The 19637-nt window shown below is 34.7% G+C and overlaps 1 protein-coding gene across 1 annotated transcript; it reads left to right on the top strand.

The window, feature by feature from the left end:
- The first annotated feature begins 2995 nt into the window (after positions 1-2995).
- Positions 2996-17962, top strand: LOC139700847 (quinone oxidoreductase-like protein 1). The gene is made up of 8 exons (XM_071599278.1): positions 2996-3198; positions 3279-3549; positions 3873-3941; positions 7098-7208; positions 8784-8918; positions 12049-12236; positions 13667-13818; positions 17586-17962. Exons 1-8 carry the CDS (start codon positions 3103-3105, stop codon positions 17680-17682), a joined length of 1119 nt encoding a protein of 372 aa, XP_071455379.1. The 5' UTR covers positions 2996-3102; the 3' UTR covers positions 17683-17962.
- Positions 17963-19637: the final 1675 nt, after the last annotated feature.

Raw genomic sequence — 19637 nt, 5'->3', positions numbered from 1 at the left:
TCAAAGGGTTGATTGATATTAGCAATTTTCAATCCATCTGAACCAAGTAAATTCAACTCAATATGTATTTTCATTAGCCTGTGAAACTTTTGTCTTTAATACTCATCAATGTTGATGTAAGGGTCATTATGAAACGATAAATGTATTACAAACAATACTAACTGGTAGCATGACAGTAATCACTTCTGGAGTAACTGGCAGTGTTTTTAAACTTTTTTGTAATCAAGAGATGTTGGTGAGCCTAATTCATATCCCTTTTTATCTTCGAGTTTCTTTTAAAGGTAATGGGCCCCGAAGAATTCATAAGTTAGTGTCCCTTGACGAATATGAACTCCTTTTATAAATATGGAAGCACTGTAAACACAACTTCGCATGAGATTCACTCAATTTGCTCATGACACTGGTGATACCAGTGCTCAATCACCAAGCTTACAATTCATTGCAAAAAACTGTAATAGCGTTGGTGCTACAAGGTTAGTTGGCCTTCAGAATGAAAATTGCAACCCTTAACTCTATCTGAAACAGAGAGAGTTTTCTCTTAAGTAAATGAAGAATGCAATTTATCTTTCCACTGTCCTTTATTTACATACAACCGGTTTCAACACTCAAGCGTCATCATCAGGACGCTTGAGCGTTGAAACCAGTTGTACGCAAATAAAGGACAGTGGAAAGATACATTGTATTCTTCATTTAATTAAAATGAATTTCCACAAGGTTGAGCCGGGAACAATTGAATAGAGTTCTCTCTTTCCTATCCCCTGTCACTTAGAATTTTCTTGCTGATTAGAAACATCCCATGTATCTAAGCCTGATAAACCCATATGACCCAATGCCTACTTGCTTACAGGGTTTATATCCTAGTGAGGCTATCCTACAGGCTGTGTAGCTTTGTTTCTTGAGAGCCAAAAAATTGTATTACTTACTGTAGGGTTTGACTGTACCCAAGTTTTATTGACTGTAATTTTTAAATGGGAGAGCTATGTTTCATAGAGCCCTCCACAAGCCACTACTTTTCTTCTTCATTTGATGGTCCCCTTCGGACTCCCTTTTGCATGCATGTACAGGGCAATATTTCCCTCTTCATATCCAGAGAATTTTCACCATGACAGTTTGTGAGTTATGTGGTCTACCAACCAGTGTGAGTCTAACCTCAAAGAATAAAGGTTGATTAAAGAAGGCATTGCAAAGTGTGACCTTCCTCCACAATTATTTTCATAAAAATGTATTATTGAAATGCTTGTCTACTGTTATATTATTGAAAAGCAATTAGGTGCACCTATCTATTATAGTCCTCACCTTATTATGTAATTTTATGAACTTCTACAGGTAACATCTATGAACCATGGGGAACTCATTGAAACTTACTAGACACCAATTGATGGAATTAATTAATGATTAATACTCAGGTTTCTTTGTTTAAGAGACATTCAAATGAAAACAGAACACATGCCATAGCTCGCAGTCCATGGGAAAAGTGGCAAACCTGTTGTTACATATCGATACTCCCATTGCTGTGGTAGGAGAACTGCATGATGACAACTCACAGGTGCGCACAGTTGTTGGGTTATGTCCTTGTTGATCCATGGACTGGTCTAGTGTGTTTGTCTGTGAGGTTTTCATTTGTCTGCTCCTCATAGATAATTCCCAATCTCAGACTGCATCGCATTTAAAAATCAACGTATTACTATAATGTATGCAGAGCTAGTAAACTCAAGATAATTTTTATTATTCACAAAAATTTCTTCGAAGATGCTGAAATTGAATACTTTCACTGCAGAAAGATTTCAACCTCCTGACCATTTATGAAGAAACATTTTTAATCTTAAAAAGGGCTTTTGAATCTTGATCTATTTAAATATCTTGGATTTCAGAACCCATGTAAATCATGAGATTTGAAGTCATGCCATGAAAAAATTTTATGAAGTACATAAGTCATAGGTGTCTAAGCATCACAGGCCATTCATTAAATTTGGCATACTTTCTCTTCTTGTTACAAATGTCTGTTTCTCATAAATTCTCTTAATTCAACAAGCTTATGGTCCACGGCTGCAACAACATTTTAAAAACTAATATTAGGGTTTGATCTGATTTTAAAAAATCCTTTGTAAATGTATTTTCATGGACCGCAAGTTTTTGGGCCTATTAGTCCACCTGACAAGGTTCTGAGACATTCTTGTTCCTTAGAATAATGCACTATCAATAAACTGTATTAATACATCATTAAGTAGACTAATTAAGGTGCGGGGCAAAGCAACTCACATCATTCATAAATTTGAATAGCTGCAAGGACGATTGAAATGAATTTCCTTTTCTATTGTCAAATATTATTTACAATTCTCACATTTTAGCTTTTTCACTGTGTGGATGTCACAATTCCCTGAAGAAGGCATACAAGGAAAGACTTGAGTTATAATTCCTATACCTTATTCATTGGCATTTACACAAATAGAAAGAAGAACTCTCTACAAGATCGTTGATAGTTATTTTGTGACAAAACCCCCAATTTCATATTATTGTTAAGGGATCTCGGAGAAATACTGTGCTATATTGATACCTGCTTACTAAAATTTTTCATTGCTTCCAGAGTTGTAAAAACGTTGTTCCAAGTTACTAGTCTTTGCACTGGGCTTTATGTAAGATACAGCCTTCCCTGCTTTTAAAATACACTGCCCATCTGTTTTGGCACGTTTTCGCTAGTATGTCACAAGCAAAACCGATGACTAAAATATCAGAGTTCTTCTTTTGATATCCTATGCATACTTTAATTATGAAATCATTTGATGACATTCTATTGCCTACGATAATAATTGCAAAATCCAAATCGTAAACCCTATCTTTAGCCCTTTAACAATAAATAGGCATTTACACAAATAGAAAGAAGAACTCTCTTCAAGATAATTAATAGGATTGCCAAGGATTTGAATTTGGTGCGCTGTACGCATCACTAGTTGGCGGGCGCTCTGGCCGGTAAAGTTTGACAGTCGCATGACGAAATGGCATGGATTGGCATGGAGGAGTACTATTTAAATTTCCAGTAAATAATTGTGTTTTAAGATTCGTTATATCTTCGTGAATAAACCCGTGTCGCAGTCTTACTCTGACATGCCGCTGGATGTGCCTCAGACCAAAATTGTCAAGTCAATATTTGTTGAGTGTGGAAAAGGAACGGAAACACCCCCTTTTCGTGTTGTTTGTGAGGTAATGTTATAGAAACGATAGCGGTGCCGGGTAGAAATATAGTAGTATGAAATTAATAACTTCACCTATTTTTTATCCAGCAATTGTCAGATGATGATACTACTCTCGATCGACATGAAGTGAAAGTCTTAGTTCGTGCCTGTGGGCTGACTTCACAGAACTTTTCTAAAGTTCAGGATCTTCTCAAAAGGATTCAAGGTGGTCGATCCCATTCTTTAATCAGTAATAGTTTAACATCAAGTCAGCAATTCGAAGGTCCGACTCGCCTCAGTGTTGGACAAGATGTAGCTGGTATTGTTTTAGCCATTGGAAGCGAGGTGTCCTCCCTCAACGTTGGGGACGAAGTCGCCGGTGCGTATTTATGTCGTCCAGTTCGTGTACCGATATAACTGCGAATTATGAATGATGCCTTGAGTTTTTAATTATATACCGAAATTATGCACGTGCATTGTTTTTATGAAAATGGGGTAAAATAATAATTCTTATTTATATTCTTATTCACTTACTTAATAGTCATAATTTATACGAGTTCCTTGTATGGTTTTCATTTTAATTTCTTGAGTTTGTGTTCTCTGCATAAAATGTTGAGCTGGGATCGCACTTGAGTTTTTATTGTCATCTGTGTAAGATCACTTTCTTTGTGTACAATAAGACTACATGTTCCTCATTTTTAGGAATGATTCCACTTGATTCGACTCAATCTGGATGCTCTGAATCAGTAATTTTTCAAGAATTTGATTTGGGTAAGTTGAATTGACTTTTTCAGTATATAAGTCGAAACTTTTATAGAAAAATATTTTCTTTTAGATATTGTACTCCGCTTAGGAAATCGGTTCAAAAGTTGATTTGTTAGGTGAGGTTAGAGCTCACAGTGGGATAAGCGTTAAATTCATACATCAAGGTAATGAGGCCAGTCCCTTTCCCTATACCACCTGTGGTTTCCGAGGAAGATCTGGTACCGTAAAATAACATAACTTTGGAGAAACTGAGGACACCCAAGGCATCACTAGATAACAAGACCTGGCCCTCTGAGTAGTAGACAAATCTTCTATCCTATGGGCCAGCTTGCAATGCACTCTGCAAACTGTATTAATAGGTTATGATTACCTTAAGTGCTCATCACTCATGAATGAGGTGGGACTCGAACACATTACTTTTGAGTTACCTGGTGGCCTTGTTTCATACCTGAATAGCATACCTGGTAAAGTTGTTTTATTATGTTTTAAATAATTGTAGTCATCAATTGTGCTTCAATAATTCTCATTCAGATCTTATCTCTTCGAAAATATGAATTTTTTGCCTTAAATGATGTCCAATTTGAGTAAAAATGCTTCCAGTCATGAAGCTGGTTATTTGTTAATGAATTTTAATTTTGATCACAAAGGAAGGCTACTGGAAAAAGCAACAATTGCATTCCGCTGGTAAATGGTTCCAAGATGAGCATCGTGAAATTGAAACTTTTGTTTGAATGAAACAGCTTCATAGATTTCCCAAAAACATGGAAGCCATACTAATCATTATTAGAAGTGACCAATGACTTAGGTCAACTGTGAAGTTAGGGATAGGGGGGAATTTGGCATCGTTGGGAAATTCAGAGAAGTGTGGAAAGAAACCCAGCTTCAGTGTTAGTATACTATTAAAAAAAGTCCCTAAGTGGTTGGAAAATAAATGTTCCTTCAAACGGATGGTATAATCCACTTAGTACGCTAAGGAGGAATTGGGCTGTTGTGAAAAATCCTGCCACCGCAGCAATTTGAGCCTGGACTCTGTTTGAGAATTACTAATCACTGAACTAACCCAATCCCCCGTAAATATGGAATAATGAGTTTTGTAGCATCATCATCAGTTGTCAAGGATAGGAGATAGATGTCAGTTCCTGTTGCACTTCCTGCCTGACTTTTGCCTGACTGTTACCACACCTCATTACAGCTACCTCTTCCCTTCAAGCTCTTCACCACTCCCATGCCCTCATGTTTTTATTCCTACCTCTCTCAATATATCTAATGACCTCTACCAGTCAACTTTTATTGAATGCCTTTTCCAGATCTATGAAGATAATATAAGTTGCTTGATCCTCTCGTAATCTTTTCTTAATAATGAGATGAAGTGCTAGTATTACTTCTTGAGTAGTTATTCCTTTTCTAAACTGGCCTGTGTAAGAATCGGTTGAGCTCTTCCTTCAACTCTGTGCAATATTATGAAGCTTAGTATTTTAGATGCACTGTATTGCTTGCATTTGATTGCACATGCTGTCTTTGGAAAGGGAACGACGATGAACGTTTCAAAAGATGGCTGACATAAATGGATACCTCCCCTGTAGCCTGTTGCCTGTGTGATGAAACATTTTTCTACAGTATTAAAATTTTGGTGAAATCTTCAGGGGTTTCTTGAGTCTATCATTTTGATATTCCAACCACATGTGAGTAGCATAGAATGATGAGTTCGGCAATATTTGTGTTTTTGTTGGAACCTGACTGGTTAACATTGTTACCATCTAGTACTAGATTCATTAACTTTCAAGTGGAGTGTATTGGTTTACTGCAATTTGTTGATTCCACCTGTCACATGAGTACATGGTTATTAGAGCTTTAGTTAAACTTTTTTTTCGTTTAAAGTTTCAGCATTCAAGGGACTAGATTTGCCAGCAAAGTTTTCCTAGTTGTGATCTGATGGGCGCACATTGCTTTCTCTTTATTGTGCTGTACTTTGTGTGATATTTCACTTTCTCTATTCTCAGCAGTAGAGGTGTTGCAGTGATTGATTATATGCTTCGATCTAATCAGAAACTAAGCTTTATATATTATTTATGGCCTCGTGCACTAGCTCCAAGACAGCATGTTCTCCTTATTACATTGCAAACTGAGAAACCCCACATTCTCTGCACTTTTCCCTGCATCCCTCTTAAAATCTAATTTGGGCAATGGATGGGATGGATGGTACAGGTCTGAAGACACAAGTCAAAAGCAAAATATGTAATAAGATTATCTGAACTGGAAGATGCAGTAGAATGGGATGGCAATGGCAATGATTGAAAGGCAATGTTATTAACCAAATGCAGAATGCAACCATGGTAAACACTGCATCACTGTATTCTTCTCAAAATATTTGATTCCATCTTGTGAGTTTAATTGAGGCAACCATCTCTGAATAATTTGACTGCAGCAAAATTATCAGTTTTATGGTGGTAGTGAGTTGTTGTAATAAATGGTAAAAATAAAAAAAAATGAGGAGTATCTAGGTTATAAGTATTTATTATGAGGAATTCAGATTAATATCGAAATTTCCAAAATAATGAGGAGTTAAAACACATGCATAATGTACTAGGTTGGTGAATTTCTCTGCAAGTATTGATGTATGAAGGCTGATCGATTGAACGTGTCTGATTTTTCAATTATATGAAAAGGTGATGAATGAAAGAGTGGCATTGAGTAATAATGACTTCTGTTGGTAATACAAGTCACATCCATTGCTCTACATTTCACCTGCTAACTCTAATGCCAAGACTGTACATACAAATTACTTAACTAATGCACCTGCGAAAATATGTTAGAATTACTGAGATAACACGGCATGTGGTAATGATTTTCTCAGAAATGTTCCATTCAACAAAGATGCCAGCATGTAAGTGTGCTTGCATGATGTTAGTTGCAAATGCCATGAAAACTTGTTCACATGAAACCAAGTGGTAGCGTAAACACATAGCTTGAGTTGGAATATTGGTCTAATGACTGGGTATTTATCCTCTCAGTTCATTGTTCTACATTCTTTTAGAGATCATTGCTGATTTAGTAATAGCCAGGCATTATTTTCAGAAAAAATGTTCTTCCTGGTATTGTATTCTTAAACATGGCAGTTGTCTATCAGTTGGTGATAGCTTTATTTTTCATTTTATTTTCAAGTTAAAAAGCCCAAGAAGGTGAGTTTTGTGGATGCTGCAGGTTGCATTGGAGATGCTGTAAAGGCTTACACTGCCCTTTGTTTCCTTGCTCGTATGAAAGCTGGCAACTCAGGTATGTTAATTAAAGAGTAAAGCATATAAAATTTAATGTTTCAAAATGCTTGTGATATTTTGTGGGCCATTATCTCTTCCTTTGATTTACTTGCTGACTGAGCCATAATGTTCTGTTGAAGCATTTCTAAGGTTTTCTTAAACTCATTGTTATAGTTTAACATGTTTCCTTACAATTCAAAAGTTATCCAAATGCAATATTTGTATTTATTTCATGTATTTGTAAAATTGGCATTCAATTGTGTTGTATTTTTTTTCAATCTAGGCATAATTATTGTGAAATAGTATATTTTTTCATTACAGGAAGACTAGTAGTAACTACTACCTTTCCCAGTTGCCCAGTTACATTTTTCAGGAAATACATAATTTTAAAATATTCATTGCATTTCTGGGGATGGGTTAGTATAACTTGGATGTGATTTCACTAATTTTTTATTATCTGATATCAGAAAAGCAGAATAAATTTAAAGTTTCATTTTTGTGTTTACTAATTATATTTTTTTGTTTAAAATCTGATAAAAAGTAAATTGAATTCGAATTATTACAGCTTCCATTAAATTATCTCATTATAGTATTGCAATTTAATTTTTTGTCCCTGGCATTATTACTGTAGACAAGAGTGTCTAACAAGTTGGAAAGCTCATGAAATTTGGGAGTTTATTTGGAAAAAAATCGGTATTGAACTTAGTTTACATAGAAAAGTTTCCTTTCTGTCTTTGTAAGATGTGCTGACAAAGTGTTACTAATTCACATACAGGTATGCTTGTCTTTTTCCCGTCATGTTCCTCTAGCGAGAAATCCTGCATTGAGATTATGCAAATTGAGGAAGTGGTTCATGCTTGACATGAAAATAAGGGTCTAAAAATTTTTTCCCCTGAATAGTTATACTATATGCTTTAGAGGTTTCATTTTTTGTTCAATTTTACTGAGGTTACTGTATATTTATTATTTTTTTTACCTGGGGTCAATGTTTGTATTCCTCAGCTTTGTAGTTTTCACAATTGTGGGTGATTTTTAGTTTTCCAGTAGTTCAATGAGAAAGAAAATTAATTTTACTTTGCTGGAATGTGACCTTGCAGCTGTTGGTATCTATGGTGTACGATTTCTGTAAGACAATACATAACTATGTTTTAGAATATTGGTTTCATTTTCCAGTATCCATGTTATGCTAAGGGAAGGTCCATTGTTAATAGCAATTGATAACTTGTGATAGCAAGAATTGTACATGAACGTTTCTGATGAAAATGATGTAATTACTCGCTATTCTTCATCTATTCATGTATAACTTAGGCATGCAGCATGACATTGTTGTGCTCCCAATATCTTTATGACAATACCAAAAATAGCCACTGCTACCCTTCCCTGACACTTGCAGATAATAATTATCTCATGGCCAATGTTTCCACTGACAGATGCCTTTTTGGGGATGTGGAATGTGGGATGCCCTGCAACCTTAGAACTTGGAAAATTTCTTGATACTTGGATGTTGGACATGCATTAAAACAGTAATGATACTTTTTCATTGCCTGTAATTGTTGTGATTCCAGCTGGAGAATGTAAAATCTTTTTTTTCCAGTTTTGGTGCTCAATGGTGCTTCTTCATTTGGGAGTTTGTGTGTGCAGTTGGCTGACCTCTGGGGTGCTAAAGTTTTATCAACTGCGACATCCAGGGATGAAGTGCTTTACTTAAAGAGCCTTGGTTCAAATAAAGGTGGTTCATGATTTAAGCATTGTGCTATTTTGATAATATACGTTCATTAAATAGCCAGTAAAGCTTTTAAAATGTTAAGAAAATCCCTTCCCAAGACAAATGTATGTTTTTATAGAAACTTTGCTATGTTTACTAAACTTTTGATGGGAATTTAAACTCTGCCTGGTTGGATCTTGAAATCTCTTAATTTAAATCAAAATAATTATTGTTTGCAATAAGACTATAAAATATGAATAATGAAATCTATTATTTACCAGCTTCATTCACTGGTAGGATGTTTTAAAATGATTCTTGTTAGGATGCTAATGCATGTAGAACTTGCTATAGGCAAGGAGAAAATATGATAGAGGCTAAAGTTTAATGTGTAATATACTGTTCAAAGTTAAATTTGCCTATGGGAACTGCTTATTTGTTTGTTGTTTAAGTTTTTCTGTTGAATACATTTTTGTATTATATGGATACATTACAAAAAAATCAAACCTATTTTTGGGGTATCCATTTGATCTCCATTATTTCAACTTCTTAAAATCCTTCTTCTCGCGACAATGCATGCACGAATGCAACGTTATTTCTGACATGTGGGATCTACAAAAACACTGCTAATGTAGTCTACTGAAGTGCTCAGTTAGGGGATCCTCGGTGTGATCGGTATATATCTTCTGCACTGCTATGTTTTTGCTAAAAAATCCTCTTCCCCATAAATAATCTTTTACATAATTACATGACCTGCAGCAGAGAAAATGTCCATCTAAGTGGTCAAAACCTTACTTTTTCTCTGTGAAGTCCTCAACACGATGCTTCCAAAATGTGCATTAAACTACCAAAAATCAAGTATTTCCTCCACTACTTGTGCATTAACTGTTGCAAAGCAATTTATATTATAGTGTGGATGGGTTATTATTATTATTATTATTATTATTATTACTTTTTATTTGCCCAGAGATCACAATACAAAAATACCAGGTGGCTGAAGTATGTACATGATATAAGGCACGTCAATGAGGAGCAAAGACACAGGCTCAGTTAAGATACATAAAAGAATAGATGCTCATAGTTACATAAGTGTTTGGTACAAACCCATGAACATCGGCTGTAACATGCACATACAGTATCAAATTCAGAAAAATCATTGATCACAAACATGAATCAGACCATTACCATTGCTAGAAACTAAAAGTATGAACTTACTGGTCGGGAATATTGTTGAGATATTCATCAACCGAGTAAAACATATTGCGTTGTAGATATCTTTTTAGTTTATGCCTGAATACGGCAGTTCCCTGTGTATCCTTGATACTTTTGGGTAGTTTGTTAAATAATCTGATGCCCATTTCATTGGGTCCTAATTTCAATGCTTTAGTTCTTATATTCCCATAATGGAAGTCATTCCTGCCTCTGGTGTAATGATGATGATAGGCAGAGTTAAGAGAATAGTTGCCGATGTTATTTTTTATATATAGAATTAAAAACATAATGTAGATGCATGGGAGTGGTAGCAAATTTAATTCATGGAAAATAGGCCTTGATGGAGCATTGTAAGGTTTCCTGGCGATGATTCTAATAGCTTTCTTTTGCATTTTAAAGATGGTTTGAGAAATAGCAGCTGATCCCCATAATATTATACTGTAGGTTATATTTGAGTAAATTTCCCCGTAGTACAAATTGAGTAGTACAGTTTTACTTGTAGTTTCATACAGGTGTCTTAATAAGTAGCAAGTTGAACTGAGCTTGTGTTGGAGGGCTTTTACATGAGTATCCCAAGAAATATTTGCACATAGAGAAATACCTAGAAATTTGCATTCTGTCACACGCTCAATTGATAGGTCATTGATTTTTACCAGCAGATCATCTGATATGTTCTTATTGTGTGTAAAGTTTACTATTTTACTTTTATTTACATTTAAGTCTAGAAGGTTGTCTGTACACCACTTGTTTATAGCAAGTGTGACAGACTTAGCTTTTTCCACAAGGCTGGGATATGTTTGTGTTGATATTATTATATTAGTGTCGTCAGCGTACAACACTGGTATTATTCCATCATTATTTGGTAAGCAGTTAGGTAGGTCATTGATGTAAATCAGAAAGAGGAGTGGCCCAAGGGTTGAGCCTTGTGGAACACCTTTGTTAACTTGGTATGCTTCGGATGAATATTTTGACCCATCAACTGATAACACTACTTTTTGAGTGCGATTATGAATAAAGGACTTCAACCAGTTTAAAGGACTTCCTCTAATTCCTATTCTATTGAGTTTAATTAGTAGTCTATTGTGGTTTACATTATCAAAAGCCTTTGACAAGTCAAAAAACATTCCAAGAGTTTTGCGTTTAGCATCTAATGAATTAAGTATGCTGTCGATTGCCTGACATATGGCAGTTGTGGTAGACCTTTCCGATCTAAATCCATGCTGAGAATTAGAAAGTAGGAAGTTTTTTTCGAGATAAGATGCTATTTGCATATACATGGCTTTTTCGAATATTTTAGCAAATGTATTTTGGACGGCTATTGGTCTGTAGTTATTCAAATCATTTACACAGCCATGGTTTTTATAAATGGGCACTACTTTTGATTCTTTTAATTGGGATGGGAAAATCCCTTGTATCAAAGATTCATTAATTAAAAATAAAAGGGGTGCTTTTATGGCTTCAAAACAATGATGAACAACTTTACCAGGAATTTCATCTGGGCCAGTACTGGATTTGTTTCTGAGTGAGGAGACAATAGTTTTTAGATTTTTTTTAGATTTTAGGTTCTTTGATGATGAACTAAAAGTGTGAATATTCAGCTATAATTATTTGTAAAATTATTTATTATCTCCTTGTATCTGTGTTTATTTTCCTATTTCCTTTATTTTTCTTTTGTTTCCATGTAAAAAGTCCAATTTTGGCAATTCTATGTCTTGTGTCAATTTGAACAATTAAGAATCAAACATTATAATTATTATTAACTGTGGGAAAGTTGAAATTAGGTTTTCATCCACCTGATAAGTGAGAAATTTCAAATATTATGCTAAAGAATATGTGGTAACTCCAATTATTTACATGATTGATAACTGATATTGGAGAAAGCAAAGTTCAAGCTGCCTGAAGCTCCCCGAGTAACATGTGTGAATGAGATTTGCACTCTTTTCAGTGCAAGTTTTGGAGATGGGGGAGAGTGATCCATTATCATTGAGAGCTGCATGCATGCATGAAACTGGTGGATTAGGTGTGGATGTTCTTGTGGAGTCAGATTCTCTCTCTTCGTTCCACTCAAAGCATGAAATGATATCATGCTTGGCTGTTGGTGGATGTTGGGTGACAACTCGTTCTAATCTTCAGGTAAGTAACTTAATGCAGTTCTTGATTTCCAATCAATCATTACTAGATGGATGAATTACTTGCATAATTTGATTTAGTTTGATATATTTGAAAGATTTTTTAAACTTGGTGCATAGTTATTGACTAATCAACACCATTATGGTTTGATTAAGAAAAAAATCCAGTGGTGAGTGATCAATTTTTTTACACTTGGACCGCGTATGTTTTACTTGGTAACAAAGTCAATCAGTGATGGAGCACAGAAAACCCTTATTGCCATATCATATTGTATCATAGCATAGGGTAACTTCAGACATCATTTACAGCTTAAGCCATCCCCCAGTGCCTCTGTGTGTTTGTGCTTTTTGTACATTAAACACTTAACAACCATAGTCCCAGTTTTTTTACCCATAAAATTTAGCAATGAGGGGAGGAATTTTAATTTTCTTTACTTACGTTAAACCTAGTAGTTAGATCAAACATGTTTATCAGTAAGTTACAGAAATAGAAATCTAAATAAGTTAAGAAAAATGTCTCGTAGAAGGAGGTGTGTATGAAATTGAGTCATTACAAGTATTTCATTTTAAAGCACCATTTTTATTCATTCTACTTTACAGCTTGTATGTAAAATATTTTAACTATGGCTTTTTATTCTAAATGTATATGTAAAATATTCAACAATTGCTTTATATTCTAAGTGTCATAGTGATTGAAATAACACTATCAAAAATTGGAGTGTATTTGTGTTTTGGAAGTAAGTACCTTAGTGAAGAATTTGCGCATTATTTGAAATCACTACTTGATAAGGCTGAAACGGAAGTAACTGAGAGAAAGCTATCCATATGGGCTGAAATAAAAAAATTTGAAGTCAATAAAATACTATTTTGGATAAGAATACTTCTAATTTATTATTAGATAATGGTTGGTATACGAGTTTATTTCTGATTGTTTATTTATTTTTGTTATTAAAAACACATTAAGTTTTTAATCCCCTATTTTATTCACCGTGTGAATTTAGCAATTTTAACCATTCATCGAAACATTTTAGGTAAGTAAGTAATTCATGCAAGGGCCACTATGCTATTTCAAATTTTTCTCGTTAATGTATGAAGGGTCTTCTGATTTTTTTTACACCAGAACACAGTACATTTTTAAATGCAAAAGTATGTTCCTGGATGTAAAGAAAAACACGCCAGTTTTGACAGCATTAAAATTGTCTACAGCTGAAGCAACTGCAAGCAATTTAGTCAAGGTAGAAGCTGTCCATTCTGTAATTAGAAGCATTCCCTGATTCATGAAAAATGCACTTAATTATTATTGCATGATTCACCTTGAAACACTGAGCTATTCAGGATTAAACTTGTAATCAATTCCTCACCTAATAGCTAAAGTATCAGATGCAATTCTGATGTACAAATCATTTGAATAATTCTCTCTTCATGCACTTTCAGATTGATCCACCAAACTCACGGCAATTGTATATGCGTTGCGCAAGTTTGGCTTACCTATTTGAGCAAGCATGGCTTCTGTCATCTGTTCAACAAGGAAGGCATCAGCATGTCTTGCGTGACATTATGGAAAAGTTGTCCTCTGATGCTATTAGGTAAATTTTCATCTTAAGTGATATTTATGCATGTAGAAAATTCGATTTAATATCTAGTATGCATGCTCTCTGTTTTATTGTAAGCACTCTCAATTTAATAGCAACAAATAATACGGCAGAATCATTGCACTGACTTTTAATAGTAATAGGAACACTTAAAATGCACAGGGTATAAAAAAAGCTTATTCCATGGTACCATTTAAGCTTGATAAACAATGGTGACTGTTGAAAAATGAAGTAGATATGTCAAATTTTTGAAGTTATAACTGATAACTGTACATTTTTTCAGTTACTATTTCTTAGTTTGTGTTTTTAATGGCCATCTCTTAATATTACATACACCATGCACCAACAAGTATTTGGGTATAATGAACTTCTTTCAGGGATATCTTGGTGAAATGCATAATGTTTGGGCTTTATATGTTCCAGTCTCTCTCAAAGCTCCAGCATCTACACTGTTTGGTTCACTGTCAAAATTTGAAAGTAAAATAATGAGCCAGTAATTGGGGAAATTATTGTGATAATAATTTAATTGGAAAATACTTGTGAGGTGCTTGATGAAAGCTTGTAAAGTCATGTGTGATTGTAATTGAAATATTATTTTTTAATGTTTTAAAAGCAAATGGCTCCTGGGTAGAAATTTAATTTGAAGCAGCTCCATTATTGAAAACCCATTTGCATTACTCACCTTTCCTCCTGCTCCTTTCACTTTGTTACCATTTCCACCTCCCTCTAAAAAATGATTCATATACATGTAACAGTTGTGCTGCAGGTTTCATTGTACATTATTTTTTCAATGCTACTAACTGGGGGAAAACCCTCAATTTGGCATTTTATTCTCTTTCCGTTTGACCATGAAAGCTCCTGTGGAATAGGTCAATACTAAAAAAATCATATTTGTGCATCAATCAAAAATATTTCTGAAATGGTTGATTAGAGTTTGTTACATTTGGTGGGAGTCAAAAATTTGTTTGAATAGAAAGTAAATAAAATAGCACTCTTCCAATTGAGAAATAAAACTGAAGCTACATGTTTCAGCGTTGCAAAGCCATCTGCAGATACCAATGGCAAATTTTCTGTCTGTGGATGTGTGTGTGTGTGTGTACAAATTCTGTGTGTGGATGTATGTGTGTACTTCAGTTCAAATCGCTCCTCTCGTGTTAACTATTCCTCATCTCCTCTACTCGATCTCACAATTTCAAATCTTGATCCCAACAATGTAAAATCCAAAGTTATCCACTCCGATGTATTTGATCATTATTCCATTATGACTTATTTCTCTATCAAAACCGAACCTCAATCAATTGTGCATGAAAATAGGTATTCCAATCTCAATATTACCACTTTTATTAATATGCTGAATGCAGAAACATGGACTGATGTATATGTTTGCAATGACTTTGAAAAAAAGTTTTCTTTCTTTTATGAAAGGTTTTTATACTATTTTAATGTTGCTTTTCATTTAGTTTCTCGCAAAATTTCAAAAAGAAAGCAATGGAATACCAATGAAATTCATGCTCTATCAACGAACCTCAAGGACCTATTCGTTCAATATAAATCTTCTGGTAATAAGGATCTAAAGCTTGAATACAAATCCCTCAAAAGGTCGCATCGGACACTTCTCAATACTGCTAAACTGACATACAATAATGACAGATTGTTAAACTGCTCCAACAAGTCTTGGGAAATTTGGAAGATTGTTAATGAATCGAAGAAATTATCTGTGCCCCAACCTTATAATACGCCTAACCCAAATATAGCTTCAACAGATTTCAATAATCATTTTACTACTCTTCAATCACTTGACCCAACTACTAATCAGTTGAATTATACTCATTATTTTAATTCATCCACCTCAATTTTCCTCTTTCCGTGTTTGGTAAACAAAGTTAAAATTGTTGTTAATAGCTGTGGTAGTAAATACAGTGCAGGCATTGATGAAATACCTAACTTTATCATTAGGCTTTGTTTTGATTTAATTAAGGACCCTTTGTTGCACCTCATTAACGCTTCCTATCAAGGGCATCTTCCCCTCAGCATTGAAAACCTCAAAAGTCATTCCTCTTTTTAATTAAAAGGTCATCCTCTGGATCTCAATTCCTATCGACCCATCACTATTCAAAACGAATTCTCTAAAATATTTCGAAAATCCTACCATCTACGGTTGGTTCCTTGGTGTTAGAGGCTCACCAAACCACTGGTTGATGTCATATTTACATACAAGACTGAGTTCAGCATGTTATAATCTATAAAGATGAAGCAAAATATAATTCTCCCTCTAAAATGATCAATCGAAGTGTTCCCCAGGGTTCCACCCTTTGGCCAACACTCTTTCTAGTATGTATTAGTGATCTACCAATATATTGAACAGCATACCTGGCAGTCATCACATTTTATATGCTGACGACACTAACATTCTTATTTCCTCAGCCTCAGCTCAATAACTCCTCCAAAGTAGCAGGCTTGTAACCCAGAAAATTCATTTGTGGTCTATAAACAATTTCCTCAAAATTAATACTAATAAATTAAAAGTAATACAATTTGCTCATAAGAACACTCCATCCCAAGTGTTGAACATACTATTAGAAGGTAAATATTTGCCTCAGGTTGAGTCAGTGAAATTTCTTGGTACACATTTAAATTGTCATCTTTAATGGGATTCTCATATTGATATGCTCTTAAAGAAATGCAATCCATTGTGTTTCTTTATCTGGACTATCCACTTAACTGTTTCTAATAATGTTCTTATATCACTCTATTATGGTCTGTATTATTCTCATATTATTTCAAACATTATTTTCTGGGGTTCATCCCCACAGACCATATCCATTTTTAAACAACAAAAAAAGTTCTAAGATTGATAGCTAATGTTAGATATGATGCCCCTAGTCTTCCATTTTTTACTGTTTAACCTTTAACCTCTTCCCTGTATTTATATTTTTACTACTGTAGTATACACAAGAATGAACCTTAAGACTTTCCCTACTAATGGTGACGTTCACAATCACAGTACCCACAATATAAACAATCTACACATCAATTTTGTTTGCACAAGATGCACCTACCAAGGGCCCATGAACATGGGACTTATTTTGTTCCAGAAACTTGCTTCTTTTCTGAAATCTTATGTGTGTTTAGTGACCTTTAAGAGAAAATTAAGATATTTTTTATTCAAAACAATGCTTTACTGTGTGGATGAATACCTTTCTTACAATCAATGATTGGGTCTGAATTGTATCCTCATGTTCCTATTGTTGTACATTCATATATGTATATTCTGCTTTGACAAAACCTATACCACATGATCTGCTGATAAATAAATTATGATATGATATATGGTATGTCAGTCATAGTGCATTATGCTGAGTGATGGGATGCTCATGGAAAGAATGTATAGAGTAACCTTGGTGGGTGGGTGAATATCAGATGACAAATGAGAGTGTGGGAGAGTGTTGAAAGAAAGTTGTCAGTTCCAAGTGATTTATGTTGGGACGATCCTCCCGTGCCCTCTGCATATGTTGTGATCTTTGTCACAATGAAATGCATGATGTAATTATAAAGAAAGCATAAACCTATCAAAGTTTTTCATGGTGCCTTTGAATTTTCTAATTTGAGGGAATTCATGAAGATGTGTTCAATTTATTTTGGTTTTGTCTAATTTTTATAATAAGTCAGCTAAAAATTAAGGCCAAACAATGAGTGCTTCATTAAAATTGTTAATTTTTGCAATTCCTTGGGCATTGACCATTATTTATCAACCTTTCCAGGCCAAACATTCATCATACAGTAAGTTTTGATGAAGTAGCTGATGCTGTTCTTGGATTGGAAGAGGTCAAAGTTGGAAAGGTGGTTATGATGGTCTAATATTAGTTCATAAAGTTATTCTGTAAAATTTTATTTTTTCTAGTCATATAATGTTGCTTCCTTCCAGTATACATTTATTGTCACTCATTTATTAAAGGGGTGGAAGTCATGAATTTTATTATGTGCATCAGTTTTGTGTGATGGAAGAGATGAGATCAAATTTTTCCACCTTTTTTTTCATTCCTTACTTGTTATGAAATAAACATGTATATGAAATAGCATATTTATTCTAATTTTGCAGGACTTTTGTATCAATTGAGTGGTCTTCAATAAACAATGTATGTACTTGATAAAAAGCAATTGATATCACAAAACATATCAAAAGATATAAACCTTAATGATTGCATTTATATTCTTACCCTGAAGAAACGTCAATATATTCCTTCACAATTAAGATGAGGAGTTATAATTGTAGCTGGTTGAGAAAAGGGGATGTTCCTGTGATTCAGTGCATTGGTCATTTGCCAAGTAATTTTTAGTGAAGATCCCAACTATTGTAGGTGCTTAAATTATATAAACACTCATCATTATAGGTCATCTGCTGTGGTTGGCAGGTCCATGGAGGCCACTTCTTCAGCCATGTGCCCTTCTCTTCATTTCCACATACCCATCACCCTCTTCCACATCATCTGTTATTTTGACCCTTTTATGTCTTCTCTTGCCTGGCCCTTCTACCGTTTCTTCTTGCATATCCTTCAAGAGGCAGTCCCTTCATAGCATGTGTCCCAGGCAATTTCATTTTCTTTCTTTGTGTGTTTTCAGCCATCTTCTCTCTTCTCCCGTTCTTCAACACCTCTTCATTGCTCATCCGGTCTGTCCCTTTATGTTCATCATTCTTACCCATACCCACATCTCAAACTCCTCCTGTCTTTCCTGTACCTTTTTTAATGCAGTCCATGTTTCACATCCATATAACATAACACTTAGCTAGTCTATGTCTCAGTCCAATATTCATTCTGCTACATTACACTTATCTTTTTCTGCTAAATGCTTTCTTGGCCATTGCTATCCTTATTTTGATTTCCTTTTCACTCCTCCAGCTTGTAACCTCTGTACCCAGATATTTGTACCTCTCCACTTGTTCTCGCTTTTCTCCTTCGATTACAATATTTATTTCCTCATCTCCACCCACATTCATTACTTTGGTCTTGCTTTTATTTGTCATCAAGCCATACCCCTCCTTCATGCCATTAAGGTTTTAGAACATTCCATTTAATTGTTCTTCTTCCTTGGCAAAAAGGATCGTGTTATCAGCAAACCTGATGCACACAATCCTTCTTCATCCAACTAACACTCCTCTATCTTCTCTCCAGCACATCCTGAACATGTCCTCCACTTAAAGTTGAAACAGGGTGGGGGAGAGAGCACCCCTGCCTCAGTCCCCTCCCAATATCCAATCAACCCATCCTCTTTACATCAATTCTAATACACACATCCTGGTTTATGTTCAGATTTCCAATCAATCTTCTGTCTTTCTAGTTCACACCTTTTTCTTTTAGAATTTTTTATCAGTTTTTCCAATTGCACACACTCAAGAGCCTTTATCAAATCAGCAAAACCTCTACCCTTCTCCAGACATCGCTCACCAATGGTATACATTACTCCTATTGCATCTCTTGTGCCCATCCCTCTTCTGAAGCCATACTGTTTCTACGCTGTCTTCTCCTCCATGAATCTGTTCAGCATTCTAGACAATATCTTTGCTGTGTGGGTGATGACACTTATTGTATGATGCTCCTCGTATGAACACTCAGCCCGGAAAATTGGTTAACAAGAAAAAGTTAAGAAGTGCATACTCAATTCTTCAGAAATTTAGGGGAAAATTAAAATGAAAAAGCATTTTTTACAAGGTCAGAAACTTGATATCCAAGTAGGGAATACATATGATATAGGATTTGGGAATTTCCAATGAGAACAATACCCCTTTTATTTGTAAGATGAATGTGTTTGTTGAT

This window comes from Hetaerina americana, unplaced genomic scaffold (genome assembly GCF_022747635.1).
Source record: "Hetaerina americana unplaced genomic scaffold, ioHetAmer1.1.p SCAF_11, whole genome shotgun sequence".
NCBI lineage: Eukaryota > Metazoa > Arthropoda > Insecta > Odonata > Calopterygidae > Hetaerina > Hetaerina americana.
This window is presented reverse-complemented; position numbering and strand designations above follow the sequence as displayed.